The following is a 23,408-nucleotide window of genomic DNA, read 5'->3' as shown; positions in this document are numbered from 1 at the left end:
TGGGTAAGGCCATTTCTCTATCATCATTAAACTGCATATTTGCAAAAAGCTTCAGATACAAACTCAAAAACTACACTGTCAGATTCAACTGAACCAATTTCAAATCTTCAATTGATTGAAGACTATGAACATGAGGCAATCCATTAACTCCATACAAGAAGCTGCCACAGGAAATACCCATATGGTCTTGAATACATTCCCATCAGATGGTAACTGTTGGGAAGAGGATGGCACCACCTGAGTTCACTACTTTTTCTTTTGTTAATTTTCAGTAAATAAGTACCACAAATTTTCTTGTTATTTTGAACTTTGATAGAAAGAGAGATTAGAGGAAGAGCATCACACACACACACACACACAGGTTATAGAGTAGGGTTTGGATAAAAGAGGTAAATTTGGCATTTTTCTTAGTTAACTAGGAGTAGTTAATCAATAGTTGCAGGTAACTTTTTTTTAACTTAATAGTTGCAGGTAACTTGACATAGGTAAATAGAAGTGTCTCAGCTAGCTTCAGATAAATTATGCAGCATTTGATGCTTTTGACACATTGAGCATTTAAATGTAAAATAGGCACAAGTCAAGCAGCTATATTTAAATTTCTCCAGGCTTAAACCTATTATGCAGCATCGACTAACAATTGCTGTACAATTTAACTAGACACAATTGGTTATCAAAAATATTTTCTTGGATATCAAAAGTAATGGAAGTAAATGCAAATATTCATGTAATCATGGCCGTTGTTAGAGGGATACCATAAAACATGATCTTCACTTTTAGTGAAATGATGCCTCTCTTCTTCAGGTTCTGCTACCTCTTCCTCACTATCACTACATATCAATGCTTCACTGCCATATTGATCATAGTAAATGCGTCTCCTCCGGACAACTGATTGGTCTTCAGCCATTCTTTTGTTTCTGCACTGGGTAAATTGAAATTAAGAAAATGAATCAAAGAGGAATGATTCTCAATAAATTGCCGCAATGCAGGGAAAAATTAAATAAGATTGCAATGAAGCATAGGTACAGAGGCAACAGAAAACCACAAAAGCTTCAATTCTTTTGAAACTTATGACAACAGTGAGTGCAAAAACCATTCTTCTGACCCTCGAAAACAACCAAATATCATTCTCTGAAACATATGACATCATTCTCTGAAACATATGACATCAACGTTATGAGGTCATGCAATGTGAATTACATGGTCTTAGTATAGCATTCTTATATGTAGTTTGTGACATTGTCCTATAACTTAAACATCTCAGAGTAAGAACTAACAGAATCCAGTGTTCTCCTTTATTCAAAAACATTTAGCACATCTATGACAGCATTAACATTAGCATATTTCATAGAATCATGTACTTTTCTTGTATATACCTAATACGACTTGACCTTTGAATCTGAAATTAGTTAACCAGCACATAAACAAAGTTGTGTGTGGATACCAAGAACACAGAAACATGTTTACTGCCACAATGTCAAAATCAACCTGAACCAACAATTCAACCAAAACTGACAAAAGGCATCAAGAACATAATTGTTTGAATTAACTTACAAAAGAAAATAGATAAAAGACAGCCTAGAATAAGGCTATCAAACTTGCAAACAAAGTAAAGAACTTCATGTTACCTGTCCAAAAATATCCATGATGTATATGGTGGAATCTTCTCGATGAAAGGAAGTTTGGTGGGGTGAATAAGACTCTTTACCTCACTGCCGTTTCCAAATATTATAGTTGAAGATGAAGCTTCCTGACTATTTATATCTATTCCAGAATCTGAACTAATTAAGTTACAAAGTGCACCTTCCATCCTAATTGAAAGCATGTTCTTAGTTTCTTTCCACTCAATTGAACAAAGATCTTTTCTTGATGCTGCCAGAGCAATAAGTTTGGATGTTTGGGCTGTCAAAGTTTCTGTATTGGATGCAATCTTTTCCTACAAACAAATGGTTTTCATAAGGTTAAGAATACCTTCAACCATAGCAAAGCAGCAAAAGTAAGAAAAAGAAATTAAGCAAGCTATCAGAAATTTGAACAAAGAGAATACAGTACACATGATACCTGTCCATCTCTAGGTACTCTCACCACGAATAAAACATGAGTGGTGACAAAACATCCTTCACTTGTGACAATAAAAAAAATACAAGAAGCAAGTAAAAGAGAGAAGACAACATGGCTTATGGGAACATAGACTGGTATCAATATGCTGCATAAGGCATGAATTACAGCCCCTCACATGTAATTCTGAATGAGAACATAGAAGAATAGCATTTCAAATAAATCCCAAGCAACAACCTAAAACAGACCTGATTAGGACAGTGCCTTATGCATGGATGCCTATAGCAATAAAGAGAAAAGCATCATGTAAGAAGACCAGGAAACTTTGAAAAGTTAGAAAAAACATTCAGTATTTTCATGCCTTTAATTAATATAAAATATCTTATTTTTAAATGTGCACCATTTTTATATCTTTATTAATTTATTCTTTGTCATAATAAGCCCGGATATATGGACAGGTGGCTGCACTATGCTAGTAAAATTTTAAAGCAAGAAAACAATACCTACGTGCTCCAAAACTTTTTTAAAGATCTGATGCAGTGGGAGGAGTCACGTTGATCTTTAGATGCAGCGTGGAGGGGCACGATACGAGTGACTCTACAAATACTGTTGGCAATGAGGCGCTTCAACGTGAAATAAATGGGCACCACGACTACTCCAGTCGTGCGATACACTGATAATACGAATGAAAGGTCACTGTGGAATACACGCTGACTGCTTTATTTCATTAACCACTCAATTGACAGTTGAATGCAATAACAAATAGGGAAAACAGAACAAGCAAGGACGTAATGAAAAAGTAAATGCAAAAACCAAGAAAGAATCAAAGAAAATGACAAAAGGAAAAAAAATGGATGAAAGGGAACGGCTGCTTAATCTTTTTAATCAACTTCGTCCGCACAAAACCCTAGAGGAGGGTTTTTTAAAGGCTACGGGCAGACCCGGGTCTCAGGTCCAGTAATGGACTTGAAACATGATCTGGGTCACCTATGCATTGAAGCTGGATCTGAGAAGCTCTCCGCGTTGAAACCGGATTTGAGAAGCCCGGGTCCGAGCTCATCTGGCATAGGTGCACAGGGGTGCCTCACTCTTGCGCCTTGGTACCACGATCTGGATCGAATCTGTTGCATGGAACCGATCTTCAACCTCCTCGCGCAGACCCGGTTCCCTGCATGGGTTACTCGGTGTAGACCAGAGTTACCGGAAGCGCCTAGCTAAAAGGGGAAGCGCGCTTCCCCGAAGCGCGCTTCGGAAGCGCGAAACGTCGCGCTTCCGAAGCGTGGGGGGAAGCGTCCCCCTTTTTTGGGAAGCGCGCTTCCCTTTAATGGGGGACGCGTTTCCCTTTAATGGGGGACGCGCTTCCCTTTAATGGGAAGCACGCTTCCCCCACGCTTCCCCATCGCTTCCCCAACGCTTCCCCCACGCTTCCCCCTCGCTTCCCCCACGCTTCCCCCTCGCTTCCCCTGTTTTTTCAAATTTTTTATATTTTTTATTTTTTATTTTTATTTTTTTCGCTTCCCCCTCGCTTCCGAGACGCTTCCTAGGTCGCTTCCGAGACGCTTCCTAGGTCGCTTCCGAGACGCTTCCCGAATCGCTCCTAAGTGGTCCCACGCTTCCCCGCTTCCTAAAATTTTGAAAGTGCCTCGCTTCCCGCTCCCGCTTCCCGTATCGCTTCCCGCTCCCGCTTCCTCAACTGGCAACCATGGTGTAGACTGGACCCAGTCCTGCTTTGCATCATTCTCCCCTGGTTGAGAAGAAGTCGGCTCTGACGACTTGTTGTCTCCACAGTAAGCATTTAGATCAGACACATTAAATATAGGAGAAAGGTGCCAATTCTCGGGCAGCTCAAGGAGGTATGACCGGTAAAATAGGCTCGCAAGTCGGGAAAACCTGATCTCCTTGGTCGGAAGAAAAACTATTTTATGACCCTTAAAGATAAATGTGTACGTGTTCCTACAGCCATCATGGATAGTCTTACGGTCAAACTGCCAAGGACGTCCCAAAAGGATGTGACACACACTCATAGGGGTCACATCACACCACACTTCATCATGGTAATGCTCCTCCATGGAGAACCAAACTAGACAACGCAGGGTGATAGGTACCTCGCTCCCTTTCTTGAACCATGCCATCTTATAAGGTTGGGACAGTTTTTCCGTTTTTAGGTTCAAGGTAGACACGACACTCTCGGACACCATATTCTCGCACACCCAGGTATCAATGATAAAATCACACGCGCGCCCCTCACAGTTGCACCGGGTTCTAAAAATATTATTCTGCAACCATTTTGTCGGGCCGACTCTCGGGATGTGGTCAAAACATGACGGATGGTTAATAAATTTTCGATGCTGCCATCGAATTTTACAACTTTTATCTCGTCATCCCCCTCAACAAGCGACTTACCCTCACTCTCACTATCGGACGCTGACTCAACAATGCCCTCTGCGAGATGGGTGTTCTTGCTCACAGTGGGGCACTTGAACGCAACATGACCTAACTCTTAACACCTAAAACAACGAATAATAGACTCATTGGACTTACCTTTGGATCTGGTGTGGTACGTGGGTTCGGACTGATCGGGCTTGCTAGGGTCGACTCTAGGGGTGGACTTTGAGTCTTCTTTCCCAAGGGAGCTCGCTCCCCAGGTTGGGAAACTCGACTTGGGTTGACTGGACTGATCACTACGGGATGTCCTATGTTCTTGCCTCCTTTTCAATTTTTCCTCCACATTCATGGCATAATTCTTTGCCTGATCTAATGACTCGACTGTGATACAACTGAAGTCGTCTGAAATAGCAGGACAAAGACATGAAATATACCCCGTGACCTGCTGGCTGGTGGTCTCCTCGATCTGCACTCATAGGTAAAGATGATGGAACTCAACAGTGTACTCCGCCACAGTACTAGTGCCTTGACGCAGGATCAGGTACTCCTTGTAGGCCCTCTTAGTGTGATCTGACAGCACGAACTTAGACTGCGTCAATCGCTGCATCTCCTCCAAAGTCAGTACACGCTCTAGTCTTTGCCGCTCCCTTAACCTATGCAGCTCAACCCACCATATTTGTGCTAGGCCTCTCAACCGAGTAGAGGCTAGAGAGACACGACAGTGCCCAGCGACATCGTGGTAGTCGAAAAAGAACTGGACGGCATAAGACCAGTCGAAGAACTGCTCCGCATCGAACCGACCTGCGAACTATGGAAGCTTCAGCTTCACCCCGTACGTGGAGGGGCGCTCTGGTGCTTTCTGCTGACGAGCCTCCACCATGTCTGCGGGGTACTCGTTCCAAAAAGTATCATCATCCCACACTGCTTCATCATTGCGATTCTGCTCGCCTAGCTGATGGTGCTGATGTACTCCGATGATGTGTGGTCGGTGCTCAGGTCGCGTCGGCCCCTGCTGAATCTGCTATCTGTGGCCGGCGTTGTGGCACCGGTATGACAGGTGGTCCTGCTATAGGTGGAAGGACTGGTCAGGTCTTGGGCTCTAAGTGGGTAGGAATGGGATAATATGGGTTTGGGTTATGGGTCGGGCTAGGATAGTGGTGTTGGGTCAGATACAGTATTGGGTTTTGAATCGGGGACGGGTTGATGGGTTGGTTCTGGGTCGGGAATTGGGTCTGGTTGGTATAATATTGGGTTGATTCGCCCGATTGGATGTGGATCGGGTCTAATCCTAAACTGCTCGTCGGATCCAGATTTGGGTAGGTTGGATCGGGGATCGAGTTGTGGGGATAAAAGACTTGGTTTAAACTTGACCCACGATCCATATGATTATGGGCCTGGTTGTGACCCGGCTCAAATTCAAACTAGAGCTTCGTCCGGGTCTGATATGGGCTTGGGTCGACTGGGGATCTGAAGTGGGGATCAAAATTAATAGGTTGGATCTGGTTCGGGGTGAACCGCGAACCAGACCCAATTGGGTAGGTCGGGTAAATGGGTTCAAGGCTCGGACCCAAAGGACGGTCCCTGAGACCCGGGTCGGGGACCCGATATCACAAGCTCGGGTCCGGACCCGCCCACAGGGTACCGCCACTTCCTGCACGCAGAGGGCCTGCGACAACGCCCCCACGCGCAGGCTCGGGACAGTGGACCGGGTCGGTCCCTGCTCGGGCGAACGTGGCTGGGCCAGCAGTCGAGCCCAACGTCATGTTGGGACCTGGCGAGCCAAACCCAGGCTATGACACAGGTGCTGGGGCACGAGGCCAAGCCTGTGCACCCCAGCTAACGCTGGGAGGCGCGGCCAGAGCCCCGTGCTTAGCCTGGTAGGCACCGAGAGGCTGGGTAGCAGCCGTGACCGAGTCTGGCGTTAGGGAAAGTACCAGGTTTGGGGCGGTAGTGCGGCTGTTAGAAAGTATGCGGAAATGAATTACAAGAATGCATAATGCATTCATAAGGTCCAACATTGGACAAACACAACCCCATAATGGGGAATAACACAATGGTCCACTAAGGGATACCACAAGAAACCTACGAAGAGGCATAAGTTACATAAACTTTATTGAATGAGGGCCTAAAAGGCCATACCTTACATGGGGGAATACCCCTCTATTTATACACAAAGGAGTGAGAGAGAGAGAACATTGGGAGGCCCAAAAGGGGACTCGTTGGGCCCCCAACGATCACATTTGTGATTGTTGGGGGTCCAACGACTCCTTTGGTTGGGACCCCCAATGCAATGAATTAAATGCATTTTACAATAAATGAAAAATAAAAAGAAAAAAGAAAATGTAAAATAAAATACATGTAAAAAAAATATAAAAAGACTAAAATGCCCCTAATGGGCAGAATTACAAAAATACCCTTTATCGGGTATGATGAGATAAATACATATATATGTATATATATACATATATATGTATATATGATTACATATATTTTAACACCCTCCCTCAAACTTTGCGTGGGAATAACGAGAAGTTTGAAGATACAAAAGGAGGGTTCCAGTCTTCAAAAAAATCTTCAATGGAAGTCATCAACATTATAGCACATGAAAGAACTTTGCATCTGTCAGCCTTTAATTGTCTTTAATGATCATCCCCAAGCTCCTTTCACGATGTATCATAGATGTTTCATTCATCCCATCTTGAAGATCCTGTGGAATAAGCCAAAAGAACTCCAAGTAAAAAGTGCCTTCGTATCTTAATCAAATAGAAGATATCAAAAAAATGGATAATAGACCATAACATAGATTAAGGACAATGATTCAAAAGATAATTTATGCATTTTGATTGAGTATTTATGCAAAACATGAATTAACCTTAAACATTGATAAAACACACTAAGTTCTTGAAGAAAGATAAGTGCACAAAGGCCACACTAAGAACATTTGACCAAAAATATCTCCAAGAACCATGTAAAAATGCCTTCAAAGATGTGCACTTCAAGCACCAACACCATAAAGGAATACGTGTGCAAAGACACACCAAGAACACTTGAATAAAAGTACCCAAAGGTACAAAGGGGACACCCACAAATGCAAAAGATTAAATTTCTTAGAATAGGTGAGCACTAAGGCTCCCAAAATCATTCTGACAAAGGGTTTTATCAATATTTGGAAGTAAGGAGTGTGTGCACGGAGAACACTCACAAGTGCACAAAGACACACAAAATATGAGATTTGTATTAAGATCAAGTAAAAAATTTCATGCATTAGAAATATATCTAAGAAGACAATGTTCACGTAAGAACAAATTGCTCCCAAGGGAATGTGTACAAGAGCATACGAAAGAAAGCATGTTTAACACACATAGATCACCAATAGGGAGACATTTTATCAACAAACAATGAGTTAATGATTTTTCTCACATCTTAGAGAGAAGAAATTCTATGTCAAACAAATGTCATATGTGAATTTGCAAGGATATGATCTAAAAAACATCCGCCCAAGAGTCAAGAGCATAAAAGGAGTGTATAAAACACAAAAGTTCAAAAAGATTTAAGTCCACTTAAGAGGCAAAATAATGAGTGTTATTTTAGTAGAGAACCTTACACATTTAGGAACATCTCACTCAAATGATTGCAATTACAAAAACTCATTTTGCATATCAAATACAAAGGTGGTCAAAACCATAAGCACTTAATATGTAGATTAAATGCCAAAAAATCAATTTGATTTTAAAATATGCATATTAATGATATGATTCACTTGTATCTTTAAAAGACAAAATATGAATGAAATTTCACAAATTTCAACAATAGTTCATCCACTACAAGCAACTATATCATTAGTCCTCCAAAACCCACAAATCAAGTGTATAAGCTACTAGAACAAGAACATAATCTTAATGTCATTAAAGGCCAAAATACACACACAAAAGTGTGTATAAACACCTCTTGTTTACATGTAATAATACTTGAAATAAGTGTATCAACGACAAGAACAAGAAAATACACGCCAATATGGACCAAAAGCATCTCTTGTCTTCGTAAAAAGACACTCAAAATCAAGTATGTTCAGCTACTAGAACAAGAGTATCAAGCCAACCATGGGCTAAAACAAATACATCTCTTGTCTACATAAAATGGCACTTGAAATGAGTGAAAGAAGTCAACCATGGGCATACATCTCAGCGACTAGAACAAGGACACAAATGTCAACATAGACTAAAATCATACACCATGGTGTGAATCAACGTGCCTTGTCTACATATAATAACACTCAAGACAAGTGTGTTCAATTACTAGACCAAGAGAACAAAGCCAACAAAGGGCTACCAACACACAAAGGTGTAATAAAAAACTTGTCTACATATGATGACACTTAGATAAGAGGTATAAAAGGAGAAGACTTTTGAGGCAATAAGACTTGCAATGACAAACATTTAACAAATAAAACATTAATATACCTTAAAACATTTAAGCTTTCAAACTTCATACATCTATCACAGGTACACATAATTAAGAGCATCCATAAAATCAATGGCCAAAAAGAAAACGAGTGTCACACTCACAATTAGAGATCACATAACAAGTCATTTTAGAGTCAAACTACAAATTGACAATCTAAAATGACATAACTCACCTCAACAAACATCTCTAATATCACAATAACAAGGCCATATAAATGATGCATTAAATAACAACAATATAATCAATCACAACAATATGCATTATAACATGAAATATTAAGCAACATCATGTGCAAGAACTGATTTGGAATAATCCAAGAATCAAATTAAACCTTAACTACTCATGTAAAAGTATCTTCAATAAGATACCAAGAACAATATTACAATATTCTTGGAAACAAATGTGAGCACACACGCACAACAAGAACACTTGTGCACAAAGAGCACAATACAAACTCGCAAATGCACAAATGTGAACCCAAAAGTCATAAGTTCACTAACAGAGCTTGGGCTATAATCCCACAAGCTTTAACCATGATAGATATAAAGTGCAATTATATGCACACCAAATGATAATAGATGCAATTTTTATGTAATATAAGATGTCGAATGACAATATAACAAATTTAGTTTAATATGGGCATTCTTTAATAGATGCGGTAAAATTTGGAAAAACTCATGCGGAAAAATTCACAAAAAGAACAAGTTTGTAAAACTTGCAATATTAGTAGAAAATCAAAAACTAAAGGACCAAGCTTGTAGAAAGAATTGGACTTCTACAATTAGACCTTCAAATGCCCACAACAAAACTTCCCAAAAGAATAATCCTTTTAAGACCAAAACATTGAAGGATTTTCACAAGAACAAACACTCTTCTTACAAGAACTGTGGAAGTCTCACACATAGTATTCACCAATAAGAACCACACAACACTCAAAAACGAGTATGTAAAGCAAAGAAAAAAAAAACTTAACTCCAAATGGAAGAAAACCATACTTCAAGAGTTACTAGAGGTATTCATACATCACTACGTGAGGAATCTCTAATTACAAAAAAATGCACTAAGACACATGATTTGAAATCATTTTTGAGATTCTTAAAAAAACATCACTACATGAGAAATCTCTAATAAACATCACTACTCATAATATATAATAGCAAGTGTGTAGAAAAGGATGTGAATTATCACAAGCTTTTATATGTTAAAGGATTTCAATCTCAACTCAACTTTTCTTTAAAAAACTTCCCACACATATATAATTCATGCTTTTAAGCAAATATGCAAGAGATAACTTCAAAGTACTAAAGTTATTTGATAAAAATTTAAATTCAAGGAGTCAAAGATGTCCATCAATACAAAGCTTTTAAATCATATGTAGGATTTGAAAAACAATAATAAGATCACAAAGACCCCTAAAACCATACACACGAGTTCGAGATTGACATCAACTTATGCTTGAAAGATAAGCACGATTAACGACCCTATTAAAGGAAGTTTTAAGCAATGACAAACAAGTTCACCGATTTAACTAATTATCTTTTAAGAGATTTTAAAAATGTGATATACACAAAAGCAAAGGCTCAATGAAGAACCGAATAACGCGAACTAGAAAACAAAAAACACATACATATAGATTATTAAGTAGATATTTCTTAATAATGCATGATACTAAACGAAAAAGAATACATACCAAATAACTTTAAGAAAGAAAAGAGAGAGAACAAGAAAACTTCACCATTTTTCTTAATATTTCTTGAATAACACGCTTTCCGATGCACCAAAGAGCAACTCGGTCACAACCTTGCTTTGAAATCATGTTAGAAAGTATGCGAAAATGAATTACAAGAATGCATAATGCATTCATAAGGTCCAACATTGGACAAACACAACCCCATAATGGGGAATAACACAATGGTCCACTAAGAGACACCACAAGAAGCCTACGAAGAGGCATAAGTTACATAAACTTTATTGAATGAGGGCCTAAAAGGCCATACCTTACATGGGGGAATACCCCTCTATTTATACACAAAGGAGTGAGAGAGAGAGAACATTGGGAGGCCCAAAAGGGGACTCTTTGGGCCCCCAACGGTCACATTTGTGACTGTTGGGGGTCCAACGACTCCTTTGGTTGGGACCCCCAATGCAATGTATTAAATGCATTTTACAATAAATGAAAAATAAAAAGGAAAAAGAAAATGTAAAATAAAATACATGTAAAAAAATGTAAAAAGACTAAAATGCCCCCTAATGGGCAGAATTACAAAAATACCCTTTATCGGGTATGATGAGATAAATACATATATATGTATATATGATTACATATATTTTAACAGCGGCCACGAGGGATCGACTGGCCTACTTCGGCTGCAGCGGCAACTTCTTGATTTCCCGCACTGTCACCCACTTTCGCTCCCATTTTCAGCATGGAGGCCGCGCGCGCTTCCCCAGACGACTCGATGGCTCCGAGCCGTTCGTCGATCCCGTCCATGCGTCTCGACAAACCCGCGACCTCTTTGCTTATGCGTTGTAGATTTTCCTGAATCTGAATTACTGCGTCAAGCACCCGCAGCACCGGATCTTCAACGACGGTTCCCTCCCGCTCTCTTCCACCGGTAGGATCATGTATCGCCTCTTTAGCCATCCCGCTGCCGAATGAGGACACCTGGGCTCTAATACCAAATTGATGCAGTGGGAGGAATCACGTTGATCTTTAGATGCAGCGTGGAGGGTCACGATACAAGTGACTCCACAAATACTGTTGGCAACGAGGAGCTTCGACGTGAAATAAATGGACACCACGACTACTCCACTTGTGCGATACACTGATAATATGAATGAAAGGTCGTCGTGGAATACACGTTGACTGCTTTATTTCATTAACCACTCAATTGACAGCGGAATGCAATAACAAATAGGGAAAACAGAACAAGCAAGGACGTAATGGAAAAGTAAATGCAAAAACAAAGAAAGACTCAAAGAAAATGACAAAAGAAAAAAAAACGGATGAAAGAGAACGACTGCTTAATCTTTTTAATCAACTTCGTCCGCACAAAACCCTAGAGGAGGGTTTTTTAAAGGCTACGGGCAGACCCGGGTCTCGGGTCCAGTAATGGACCCGAAACATGATCCAGGTCGCCTGTGCATTGAAGTCAGATATGAGAAGCTCTCCGCGTTGAAACCGGATCTGAGAAGCCCGGGTCCGGGCTCGTCTGGCATAGGTACACAGGGGTGGCTCACTCTTGCGCCTTGGTACCACGGTCTGGATCGGATCTGCTGCATGGGTCCGATCTTCAACCCCCTCGCGCAGACTCGGTTCCCAGCTTGGGTTACTCGGTGTAGACTGGACCCAGTCCTGCTCTGCATCAAGATCTCATCTACATACAGGAATTGAAAACTCATGCTAACCTGTCTAACTTAAGTACATATTAAAGTAGAAGATGTCAGCTATAAGAGATCCATGCCTACAAAGCAACAAGCACCATGGTTACCATCCAAGTGCATGCACAGGACATGAAACATAAGTGCAAAACTTAATGGTTTAAAACATTTAGAGAAAACACATAAAATAACCTACTTTTATATAAACGGCCCTGCAAGCTTCGATCTGCCTTTTCATTTGTTCTATTTCAGATGACAAAGCCATGAAAGCATCGTTGACCCTTTCTTCCTCCTTACTCTGCAAAGGTGGCAGATTTATTTACAAAGGGACTAACGAAAAACGGATTTTGGTTCCTGAAGAACAAGTTGTCCATGGTACAGGACCATGCACAACTTGAGGGAGGCTATTAAGTGTCGTGAAATGGGGTTGGATCAGTTTGGATCTGATCCAGACCTAAATCATGATTTGCGTGATTGACGTGTTTATTGGGATACACTTGTAATATTATATTTGTTGTAGGACAGTTATGTCCATGAAAATCACTGTACCCTATATATAAATATGAAAAGATAGGTCATGTATGTACATTGAAAAATGTGAACCTCTCAGCCCCAACATCTCTGCGTCTTCTTCTTATTATTCTTCTCTTCTTACTTTTCTTCCTATTGTAGATCGGGACTGGTGAAATCTCAAGATCTAACATAGGGCACTGAAGTAATGAGTGAAAACCGATTAAGAATCAAGTGCAACTATTGCCAAATTTCTTTTTTGGGTAGTATCACTCGGTTGAAGCATCATTTAGCCTGGACATATCATAATATGCAGGCATGAATGTCAAGAAATTTGCCAAATGTAGCCAGGACTCTCTCTCTCTCTCTCTCTCTCTCTCTCTCTCTCTCTCTCTCTCTCTCTCTCTCTCTCTCTCTCTCTTCTCTTCTCTGGGTGAGGTGAGCTTAGCCTCTCTCTGCAAGGTGAACTCAACCCCTCTCTCTATAAGGAGAGCTCAGCGCCTTTCTCTCTCTGCCTCGCTCGATGAAGTGAGGCCCTTCTTTATTGTGTTTGTGTGTGTGTGTGTTATGGGATTGAGTGTGGACAACAAAAACCCCCACATTTAGGGGGGGTTTATCTTTTTTTTATTAAGCATGTATCGTGCACCTACATTGCACGGTTGCACCACAACATAGTTTATGGCTTCAAAATATGTAGTCTTGCATAATCAGGGATGTTTGAATAATTTTTTTTTTGTTTTTTGTTTGTGTTTGCATACTGCATGCTTTTATTCCATGTGTTGCATTTTTTTAGAACTTGTCTTTTTCTAATTCAAACTGACATGGTGGAAATTAGAATATGGTAGAACTTTTTGTAGTTTTTGTTCTTTGAGTTTTCCATGAAAATATATAGATCGTGAGAAAAATGAGAGCAGAGATAATACTAGCCAGATGTGCGCCCCTCATCCTTCCCCCCCTCTTTTTTTTTTCTTTGCTCCTCCCCCAAGAACCCTTAACTCCCTAACTCTTCCTTTTTCCTGTATTTTTTGTTACAAGTCACTCAAGTTGAACACTCGTATTCATTTGCAGAAGACAAAAAGGTTGAAGATGATGAATCCCATGGTTATTGACCACATCGACTACAGGTTCCATTCCCACAAATTAGAGAATATTTTCCACAAAATTGCATGAAATGGAACAATGTCGTTTGCTTTAACTGAATTGCACAAAAGCAACCATAAAGGTAATCAATGGACAAAATACATCTTCACCATTCCACTTTTACTGCAAAAGGAATCCTTGTGGCAGATCACAAATGAACGAAGGGCAAATGCTGGTAAATGTTATTTTTAAATATCCGACTAACCAAAGAATGATGCAGAAGCCGATAAAAAGTTACTTAGTTAGCAACTTTATTCTCAGAACCAAGAATATTTATCAATAAAAAAAAAGAAACTATACAAGAGATCCAGAAACACTGTGGAAGAATTTCTGTAATTAGGAAAGTAAAACAAAATATCATGATTCAAAACTCCAGCGCTCAACCTCCCGGTTCTCACGCCACGATAGAACATAAAAAAAATTGCATAGGTCCTCCGACTCCCAAGTCTTAAAGCTCCAAGAGAACACTTGAATCATTAATTACCTAAACGGCCTTCAGAATGTGGAAGAGAAGACGAGGAGGAGCTAAGCAAGAATAAAACCAACCATTTTCAGGTTTTGGAACCCCTCCCCCCCCCCCAACAATGTGGGAAATATTCCAGCCTAGGCCAGAATAATATGGCATAAGCCTAAGGAATATACCTAAGTATACCAAAGTAGGCTTCTCTGCTTAACATTTCAGTGCATATGAGAGATCATGTATGAAGATAACCCAGTGGCAAGTGACAACCAACTTATTGAGAAGTTCAGCCTAGGGAATTTCTCGCGGCAATCATAGAAGAAAACGTGAATATAAGTCAAACGTTACAACACCAACAAATAAATAAATAAATAAAAAGGAACCTGACAAACTTATTGAAACAACCATTAAAGGAGGTTACACGCACTCTCATCAGCAACATGCTTCAACCGTTCCCGCAATCTACTGAAAAACATAGTTTATAGTGCCAGAGCTTCGTGAAATTCAGCCTCGTCTCCAGCGAATCCACTTAAAAAATAAAGAACCACTTTCTGTGGCCACCGTCAAATGGGACTTTGATAAAAATTTGCAATCAACAACCTATGGAATCATAACTTAACACGTCCATTGATTGTCATAATTGAATCGTGAATTTATAAACAAAACCACCAAACATCAGGCATAACCATACAAATCCACGAACTATACCACAGTTAATAACTCAATTATCAAAACTATAATTGCCCCTATTCCTTCAATCGGTCAACGAATTCAAGTTACCGACCGTCCCACTAAAAATGTCTTGCAAGTCGCAGCAGGAATTAATTCCATCTTTAAGCAAACGACGAACTTTTCGACAACACAAGGAACAAGAAGAATAAATTTCCATAATTAACACAAAAAATTGAGAAGAAATCTTACAAGTGAATCGGAGGATTTGGAAGCCATGGTCTCACTCGCGCCTTCCAGTCCGAGAAGCGTCTCTCATTTGCGAGAGATTCAAGACGGAGACGGAGACGGAGAGCAAGATTGCTTTCGTTTCTCCAACTTTGCAGGTTTCCAATCCCCAAAGATATCGCTTTATGATGACATTGTACTACGACGCTGTCCTTGAAGCGAACAATGATGGAAGGACTCGGAGGAGATCTGAGAGATTTTATAGGGGAATTTCGTAAATGACTTCGTTCCCATGGTAAAGGAAGGAAATGCTTTACGTTCGAATGCTGCCATCTCAGCCTGTGAAAGCTTTTTCATGAGAAAGCTTTCGTAGGGAGGTATATATATAAATAGGGATGTAAACGGGTCGGACTCGGGACCGGTTTAGGCATTACCAAGTCCGACTTAATCCGTTATGCCCTAATCAGGCTTGGATGGAATTAGATAAAACCAAACCCCAAACAGACTAGCTTAAAACTCAACATTTACACTTAATAGGGTTTCGGGTTTTGTCGGATCCAGGTTCGGGTTTGAACGCAAAACTCAAAACCAAACATGCATCTGGTTAATAAATCGGTCCCTATGTTTCCTATCAAACCCAAGAAAATGAGCGTACCAAACTCAAACCCGTTTGGTTTACCTCCAAACGAGGCCTAAAACAAAGGATTTCACATAAATATGCGGAAAGTGAAAACTAATGAGACGTTTTCGTTAAGGAATGACCCCTGGTTTCCAGTTTTAATCTTACAACAAGGGATGATCTTCATGGGATTTGAACCATAGTTGTCCTACGTAGAGCTGTCAACGGATCTGGTTTGTATCAAGTACCTGTCCAGACCCGAACCCGAATTTCTGGGTATGGACATGAAAAGTGCCAACCCAAACTCGACACAAGCAATGTGCAGGCCAGGTTTGGGTCCTGATTTTTGCTGGGTACATGACCTGACCTGGCTTTTTTGCCAAGTACCCGACTTGACTCAAGTGTTATATATATTTTTAATAAAAATAAATTTTTAAAATTATGCACGTTCGTGTTTGGTTAGTCTTCACTCTCAGCCTACTGTTACAAATGCTCTAGCTGCCGTTTTATCCAGAACATGATGTAATGAAAATCTTTGTGTGGCCCCATATGCACGTTCATGAGATTTAGAATCTCACAAGAGAAAATGATTCTCATTTGCACAACTAACCAAACATCAGAAAAAATGAGAAATTTGGACCAACGATGGCTCAGCATGGTTGGTAGGGGCTGTCAGTGCAGGTTTCCTTGTGGTGAGACGTTGCAGGTTCAAACCCCGAGTGGTACGTTGAATAATAATTGGTAGGGGTCTCTCTCTGCTACGGGATCTCTCCGCATCAGTATCGGTGTGAATCAGCCTGAATCGGACGATTCGTATCGTATCGGTATAAAATCCATGAAATAGATACCTGAATAGCCTTTTTTAATAAATGTAAAAATGATTAAAATTAAAATTTTAATATTATTTTAATAATTTTAACACGTTGTGTTTGACACGTATTTTTAAAAAATATTTTTAGCCGATTCAGAACACTTCTCACATGACGATTCACTTGAGAATCGGTATCGACTGATTCACCTGAATCGTTGGCCAAACGATTCGATAGCCGATACGATTTTGACAACATTGGTTAAAAGAGCATTCATGGACTCCTCTCATTCTCTCTCTATCTCTCGATCTTCGAAATTCCTGATTTTCCCAACCCTTTCTTTCATTCCCTTCTATTTTCCTCCGAATAGTTCCTTGCAGATCGTGATTTCGGTGGAAAAAATATCACGAATTTACGTATTCGAGGGCCTTACTTTCTTCGAAGGGAGAAGAGAGATGGCGGAGGACAAGTACAATCTGAAGAACCCGGCGGTAAAGAGGATTCTTCAGGAAGTGAAGGAGATGGAATCGAATCCCTCCGACGACTACATGGCTCTTCCCTTAGAGGTATGAAGGTCAAGGAAAACCCCTAGATTTTGGCCCCCCTTTCCCAATTCGATCTCTAGGGTTTCAACCTTAACCCCAGGGGCCACCGTTTGGATCTCTCAGATTCGTAAATTTGTATTTGTTTGATGCGCTTCCGAGATATGTTACGGTGTTTGGATAATCGGAAGGGATCATGAGTTTTGTCAGCTTTTGTTTCCCAACCGTGGTTGAGCACCAACGTCCAGAAGAGTGGGATATTGCAACATCCAGCACGAAAAGAACTCCCATCTTATCCCGTTTTGTGGGTAGGTGGGTGCGTCCAAAGTTTCCGCCCACCTAGGACCTGCCGCTTGGGTGCGCCCATAAATACGGAGAAGTTGGATAATTTGGGAAATTGCATGATGCGCCACAATGCGATTTCCCAACCTATCTCGCTTTTCTGTATAAGTCGATTCATCCTTACTTTTGTTTTTCTTTTTTTTTTTAAACGTTCAGAGTTACTTTTTAGCGCTAATTTTCATTTAGGTATCTGTATTGGTCGATTCTATTGGGTAGGCCTCATGAAATGCATTCTATTTTCTGAATTGGTTTCTTGGTGTTTGTTATCGTGTCGTGGGTCATGGTTTAGTTTTTGCATTATGGAGAAAATTAACTGGCCACTGCGTGTGATCGCTTGATGAAACTTCTTTCTTGGTGGTATGAGAAATGATGCAAATTTTATATTTGGTTACTGAATCTGAAGCCTTTGCAAGTGGCCTACTTCTGAAAACGAACGTCGCCCGCCATTTATAATGGCTAAACTGTAGGTGAAGTTAGAGAGAAGCATAACTTCTCTTCCGTTTCTGATAGTAATTTGGCAATTCATCATTACGTTGATGTTGTAGAAATCTGAACAGATATAGAATAATTTAATGATTCATTATTTGCCTAAGCTGACCACCGTGGTAGACACCCATGTGGTCAAGCGGGTTCCTGTGTCAAGCTGAAGGCCCAGAACCAAATCCCCAGGCACATGGGGGCTGCCGTTGCTTTATCATGGTTGGGGAACATAAAGCTGGGTGGTCGTGTCCTCAACCCGGAGTTTTACCTAGCAGGGAGGCATGTCCATTAAGTGACCCGGTTCTCAGTGATGTTTTTTCTTCGTCATCAAAAAAAAATCCCAAGCTTGGTTGCTTTTGGCATATGTTAGAATGATGTAACATTGTAAACTGATGAATAAATGTTAGTTAACGTTGCTTTGCCTTATGTCTGATTCTGTCCTTTTGCAAAACATCAGCTGATTTTTTTTTATTAGGAAAACATATTTGAATGGCAGTTTGCTATTAGAGGACCTCTCGATAGTGAGTTTGAAGGAGGCATCTACCATGGACGAATCCAGTTACCAGCTGATTATCCCTTTCAGCCACCTGCATTTATGATGTTAACTGTAATGCACTAGTCTTTGTGAATAGTTCGGTAATTTTTGTTCTTGTTTTATAAGTATATTTACACTTGATATGGCACATACTTGTTCCCTTTTGCTCGCCTTGCAGCCAAATGGGCGTTTTGAGACACAAACAAAGATATGTCTTAGTATATCAAATCATCACCCTGAACATTGGCAGCCATCTTGGGGCGGTAAGTGATAATCTATGATATCAAAAAAAAAATTCATTTCAGGGGGTCGGGTGGGGGGGTGTGCTGAAATATTTTGTAAGAGATAATGTACAATATGCATATGAGAAATTAGGGAAATTTTGGTGTGGTATTGGATGATTCATCATTAAAGTTGTTATTTGGTTTAGGCCAAACCCTTCAGTTATCCGTGATGTGTCTGTGCATGTTCTTGCAATTTAAAATCGAAACCAGTTCATACCTGATTCATTTCGCATTAAGAAAATATATTCTAAGTTTTGATCTATAAAAGGTTTACTATCTAGAAGTCCTGTTATAATTTGTTATACTGTTATGAGTATTCTGATGAGAGATTTAGAAATCAATATAGTGGATTCACATTAAGAAAAAGGAAAAAAAATAAGATTCTACCACGAACGAAATAGAAATACTGATGTATAGAACTTCTTGTACTATTATGCTCTTCCTTGATTCATATGTGGACATTGTAAAAACGGCTTGTCTTGAACAACATTATACCATTTCTTGGACCACAATGAGAAGATATTTTATTTGTACTTAGTAAATATAGATTTTCTTCAACTCAGATAAAAGTGTATATCCATGTGCATTTAACCTACAAAATTTATTTATACAATCATATGTACTGGACCTAATGCATTCTTTTGTTTTCTTTTTCATTGCCAAGTCACTGGTTCTGCTTTCTGGATACGCGGATCTCCTCTCTGGCACACTAGTTATCGACACAATCGCAAACACCCACTCACTCCCATAATACTAGCGGCCATGGTTTATATCTTTTATTTTCTGTATATTTGTTTTTCCTTCCTTGCCTTGCACTGATCATTTTATTTAAAAGTCATCTTCCCAAACACAGAAGTGTGTATTCCGTCATCAGCTTTTCGTTTTCAGGCTATATGAGCACAGTGGAACACCAATGACCTTTTCCTTGTACCTGTTAAATGCTTTAAGAGCGGCGCATTTCAAATGACAAGACATAAGAAATTGACAATTAACCACTAAAGTGTTGGGGTTTTAAGGAATGGACAACTATCACTCTCCTTAGGACAATGCAAATTTAATCTTATTTAAGATCATAATTGTGTGACCTGTAAATTCAGTTGCAATTTGTATTTGCCTTCTTTTTTCTTTTTGCACTTGTGCACGTGAGAGTTGGTTAATAAGAATTTAAATAATTCTTTATTTAGGTTAGGTTGGTACGAGAATCACTTTTCAGCATTTTATGAAATACCATGTCATTTTTTTCATGTACCTGAAACTTGTTTGGTTATTAATATATGGTTTACACTTTACACAAAGCATGGTACTATCAGATAGCATCAAAAAGTTTTTTTCTCGGAGCTGCTAAATCTTTGATATAGTGAGTGGTCCATGTCAAAAGTCCTTAAAGGCTTCTGTCTACACTGTTTTGGATGTCCTAAAACTTTGCTTGGAGCAAGTATATCATCTACCTCCGTTTCTTTCTTTGCAAACATGCTAAGCCTTTTTTATAATTGAAAATAATAATAAAATATGCTTAGCTTCTAGCACATGCATCTATGCCAATAAATTACGTGTTTTTATTAAGCCATATCTTTTTTACACATTCCTCCACTCGTCTGGTTTATGCTAGGTTTCTGCTTTTCATACAACAACAACAACTACGCCTTCATCCCAAAACAATTGGGGTCGGCGATATGAACCAAAAAAGAAAATCATTCTGGGTCTTCCACATGAATCCTTCTCCTCCAATCATTTTTATCCAATGCCATGTCCTCGGTGAGGTTCAAAGCATTCATATCCTTTCTTATCATCTCCATCCATGTCTTCCTAGGCCTACCCCAACCTCTTTTAACTAATATATTTTTCCATTTCTCCATCCTTCTAACTGGAGCATCATTAGGCCTTCGCCGAATATGTCCAAACCACCGTAAACGATTCTCTCTCATCTTATTTTCAATGGCTTCTGCTTTTCATAATATTGTATTTTCATTTGAATTATTATGACTATTTGCATTTACACAACTTGGAAATCTCTGGATCTATTTCTAGAAAACTCACAGAACTTACTGCCATTTACACAGTGCGTACTGCCTTGGTTGCGTTGATTGCATTTATGCCCACCAAGGCTGATGGCGCTCTGGGTTCACTAGAATATACCAAAGAAGAAAGGCATGCCCTCGCTATCAAATCACGGGAAGCTCCGCCAAAGTTTGGAAACGGGGATCGCCAGAATCTGATTGAAGAGGTTATTTTCACTAAAAGAATTTAAAAGAACAATTGAACATCTGATCTCCGAGTTTTTGATGCTTGCTGAAAATTTTGTTCCCTTGGTAACATTCTGATTTCTTGCAACTTTAGATTCACCAATATATGCTGAGCAAGGTGCCTCCTGGACCCCCTCTCTGCCCTAGGCATGAGACGACTGATGAACAGCCCGATGGTGCTGAAGAAGAACCAACACATCCTGAACAAGCTGCTGTGGCAGTTCCAGCAGTGGAAGAACCAAACACAGAACCTAGAGTTGCGGATGGGCACCGGGTAGTCGAAGATGTAAGAGAGGTACGCATGGATGCAAATGCTGGCCCTTTGCATGTGAGCTTCACTGCTGGTCTGAGGGTGTCAAGAAGAGTTCCAGCATCTGCAGAGATAAGTGAGCCACAACATATGCCTGAGGCGGGAGCGCGAATCGTTGTTGACGATCGGTGGTTAACATGGTTGGCTATTGGTTTGGCAATTGCTATCATGGTGCTGATACTGAAGAAGTACATGAGATCTACTGGGTTGGCTGATCATCCGGATGAATTGTAGATAGCATGATGATGAAGCTTCACGGCTTCTGGTGCAGATAAACTTCTGCACAATGTCTTCCGGTGAAGGTTGGGTAGTAGTTGGACAAATCTTTGTTGGCATCATGGGGGCGTCTTAGGAGAACGGTTAGTGTTTCTTCTTTTTTTGTAGAAAGCATTTTCATGATATTCAGATGGTGAAGAGGCTTTTATCTCCATCAACTATAATAAAATTTCACAATTATCTCAACATGTTATGAATGCTCTGCAGACCTGCTCTCTCTCTCTCTCTCTCTCTCTCTCTCTCTCTCTCTCAAGAAAGCATGCTAGATTGCGGGCAGCTCAACTCTTTTGAAATCTACCTATGGTGGGTAAGTTTCTTCTTAGCAAATCTTGGCATCATCATCATCGTCCTGCCTTGTCTCATCCATATGAAGGCCTATATAGACTACAGTAGTAATTGCGGGCAGCTCAACTCTTTTGAAATCTGTCCGGCTTAAGTATGAACTAGTTGTGAACAGAATATTTTTTATATTTTATATTTTATTTTTTTAAATCTGACCATACAACTGTGATTTACATGCTTGATCTTATAAAAATTAGCTCTTGGATCAGGTGATTGGGAATACATGGCCAATTTTTTCCGCTTGAAAATTAGTGGCTTAAAATTTTGGTAAATATTCAAACTTAAAAATTCACGTTTTTCATGAAAAGAAAAAAAAATCCAACCATCCATTCCTAACAAAAATGAACTATGATGAATACACCTATAATGTAGGATTTGTAAAAGGCCTGCCTAAAATGCGATGTTTGTTCGCACCTATTATCTACCTACTCTCAATCTTTGCTTAACAATATAAGCAAAGTTGGGTTCATCTAATTTCTATAGATGGTAACTTCCTCAGCACTCATTTGGCATGGTAGAGGGCTCAAGGAACATGTATTTTAATTCAAAAATAAAGTAGGGTATTTGTGGCCCTAACATTGCACAGTCGAAGCTGACATTTTTTCCATAGTCATAATAAAGATATTGGATAATTCACCAAGTTGGTTACCTTCTTTACATAAGATACAGAATAATTCACTAAATTGCCTACCTCCTTTAGTACTTTAGTGTTGTTCTTATGTGGCAATATCCTGGGATATTGAACAAGAAGTTGCAGGTATGACTGGTGGCTACAGGTACACACCACCATGATTCAAAACTAAGGAGAGAGAGATTCTCTTCTTCCAATCTGCCTTAGCAGGAACTTTTAATAGCTAAAATCGAAAAATAAAACTTGCAAAAGATTATGAGGAATTTTGAAAGCAGTGTTGATATTCTCTTTGCTTTCACTAACCTAAAAACTCTTGTACCCTTCCTTTAATATATAACCCTCCTGTAATCCTATTTGTGTTAGTGAGTATTGCTGTCACGGGCCTATTTTCTTCAATGGGTCAGTGCGGCGCGATGGTCCTTCCTCACCGCCGCAAGCCTACTTGTCAGTGCGCTTGCCGATCGCAGAAGCTTGTAATCAGAGTGCGAGAGAATAGAGGGAGAAAAATTGCAATCACAACGAGGGTGAACAAAAGAAAGCTCAACGTTTTTACTTTATTCACAATTTTGCCCGCAGGCTATTACAGTTCAAGTATACGGGCTGCCCCTTCGAGGTATTGATTTACCTCAACCGGGCAGCTTACATCAGACTCAACAAAAGCAAAACACTCTAAGCACAACTCTACAATGTAAGTCACAAGGGA

At 39.9% G+C, this 23,408-nt stretch overlaps 2 protein-coding genes across 3 annotated transcripts in view; one reads left to right on the top strand and one right to left on the bottom strand.

Moving 5' to 3' along the window:
* The window catches only part of LOC149846257 (histone-lysine N-methyltransferase EZ3-like), a 37,703-nt gene extending 22,104 nt beyond the window's left edge, over positions 1 to 15,599 (bottom strand). The window contains exons 1-3 of the mRNA XM_089990744.1: positions 15,317 to 15,599; positions 1,626 to 1,933; positions 753 to 914 (exon numbers count right to left, since the gene is read on the bottom strand). Coding sequence (XP_089846870.1) covers positions 753 to 914; positions 1,626 to 1,933; positions 15,317 to 15,343 — 497 coding nt within the window. The 5' untranslated portion in view covers positions 15,344 to 15,599. The remainder of the gene's footprint in view (positions 1 to 752; positions 915 to 1,625; positions 1,934 to 15,316) is intronic.
* Positions 15,600 to 17,019: 1,420 nt separating this feature from the next.
* LOC149846256 (ubiquitin-conjugating enzyme E2 32-like) lies at positions 17,020 to 21,921 on the top strand. 2 transcript variants are annotated; one of them, XM_089997906.1, is made up of 5 exons: positions 17,020 to 17,286; positions 18,581 to 18,691; positions 18,798 to 18,882; positions 20,964 to 21,127; positions 21,241 to 21,921. In XM_089997906.1, the coding sequence occupies exons 1-5, from the start codon at positions 17,176 to 17,178 to the stop codon at positions 21,688 to 21,690; spliced, it is 921 nt and encodes a 306-aa protein (XP_089854032.1). In that variant the 5' UTR covers positions 17,020 to 17,175; the 3' UTR covers positions 21,691 to 21,921. The 2 variants fall into 2 exon arrangements, with proteins under 2 accessions (XP_089854032.1, XP_089854031.1); XM_089997905.1 differs by having other exon boundaries at positions 18,560 to 18,691.
* The last annotated feature ends 1,487 nt before the right edge of the window (positions 21,922 to 23,408 follow it).

Source organism: Nuphar pumila, chromosome 2 (assembly GCF_984573655.1).
Source record: "Nuphar pumila chromosome 2, dmNupPumi1.hap1.1, whole genome shotgun sequence".
NCBI lineage: Eukaryota > Viridiplantae > Streptophyta > Magnoliopsida > Nymphaeales > Nymphaeaceae > Nuphar > Nuphar pumila.
Note: the sequence above shows the minus strand (reverse complement) of the source record. Positions and strands in the feature narration are given on the sequence as shown.

Coding starts and splice junctions, on each gene's coding strand:
- LOC149846256 (XM_089997905.1), top strand. CDS start 17,176: ATGGCGGAGGACAAGTACAATCTGAAGAACCCGGCGGTAAAGAGGATT. Junction 18,883..20,963: donor TTGGCAGCCATCTTGGGGCG/GTAAGTGATAAT, acceptor CCATTTACACAG/TGCGTACTGCCTTGGTTGCG. Junction 21,128..21,240: donor GCCAGAATCTGATTGAAGAG/GTTATTTTCACT, acceptor TTGCAACTTTAG/ATTCACCAATATATGCTGAG.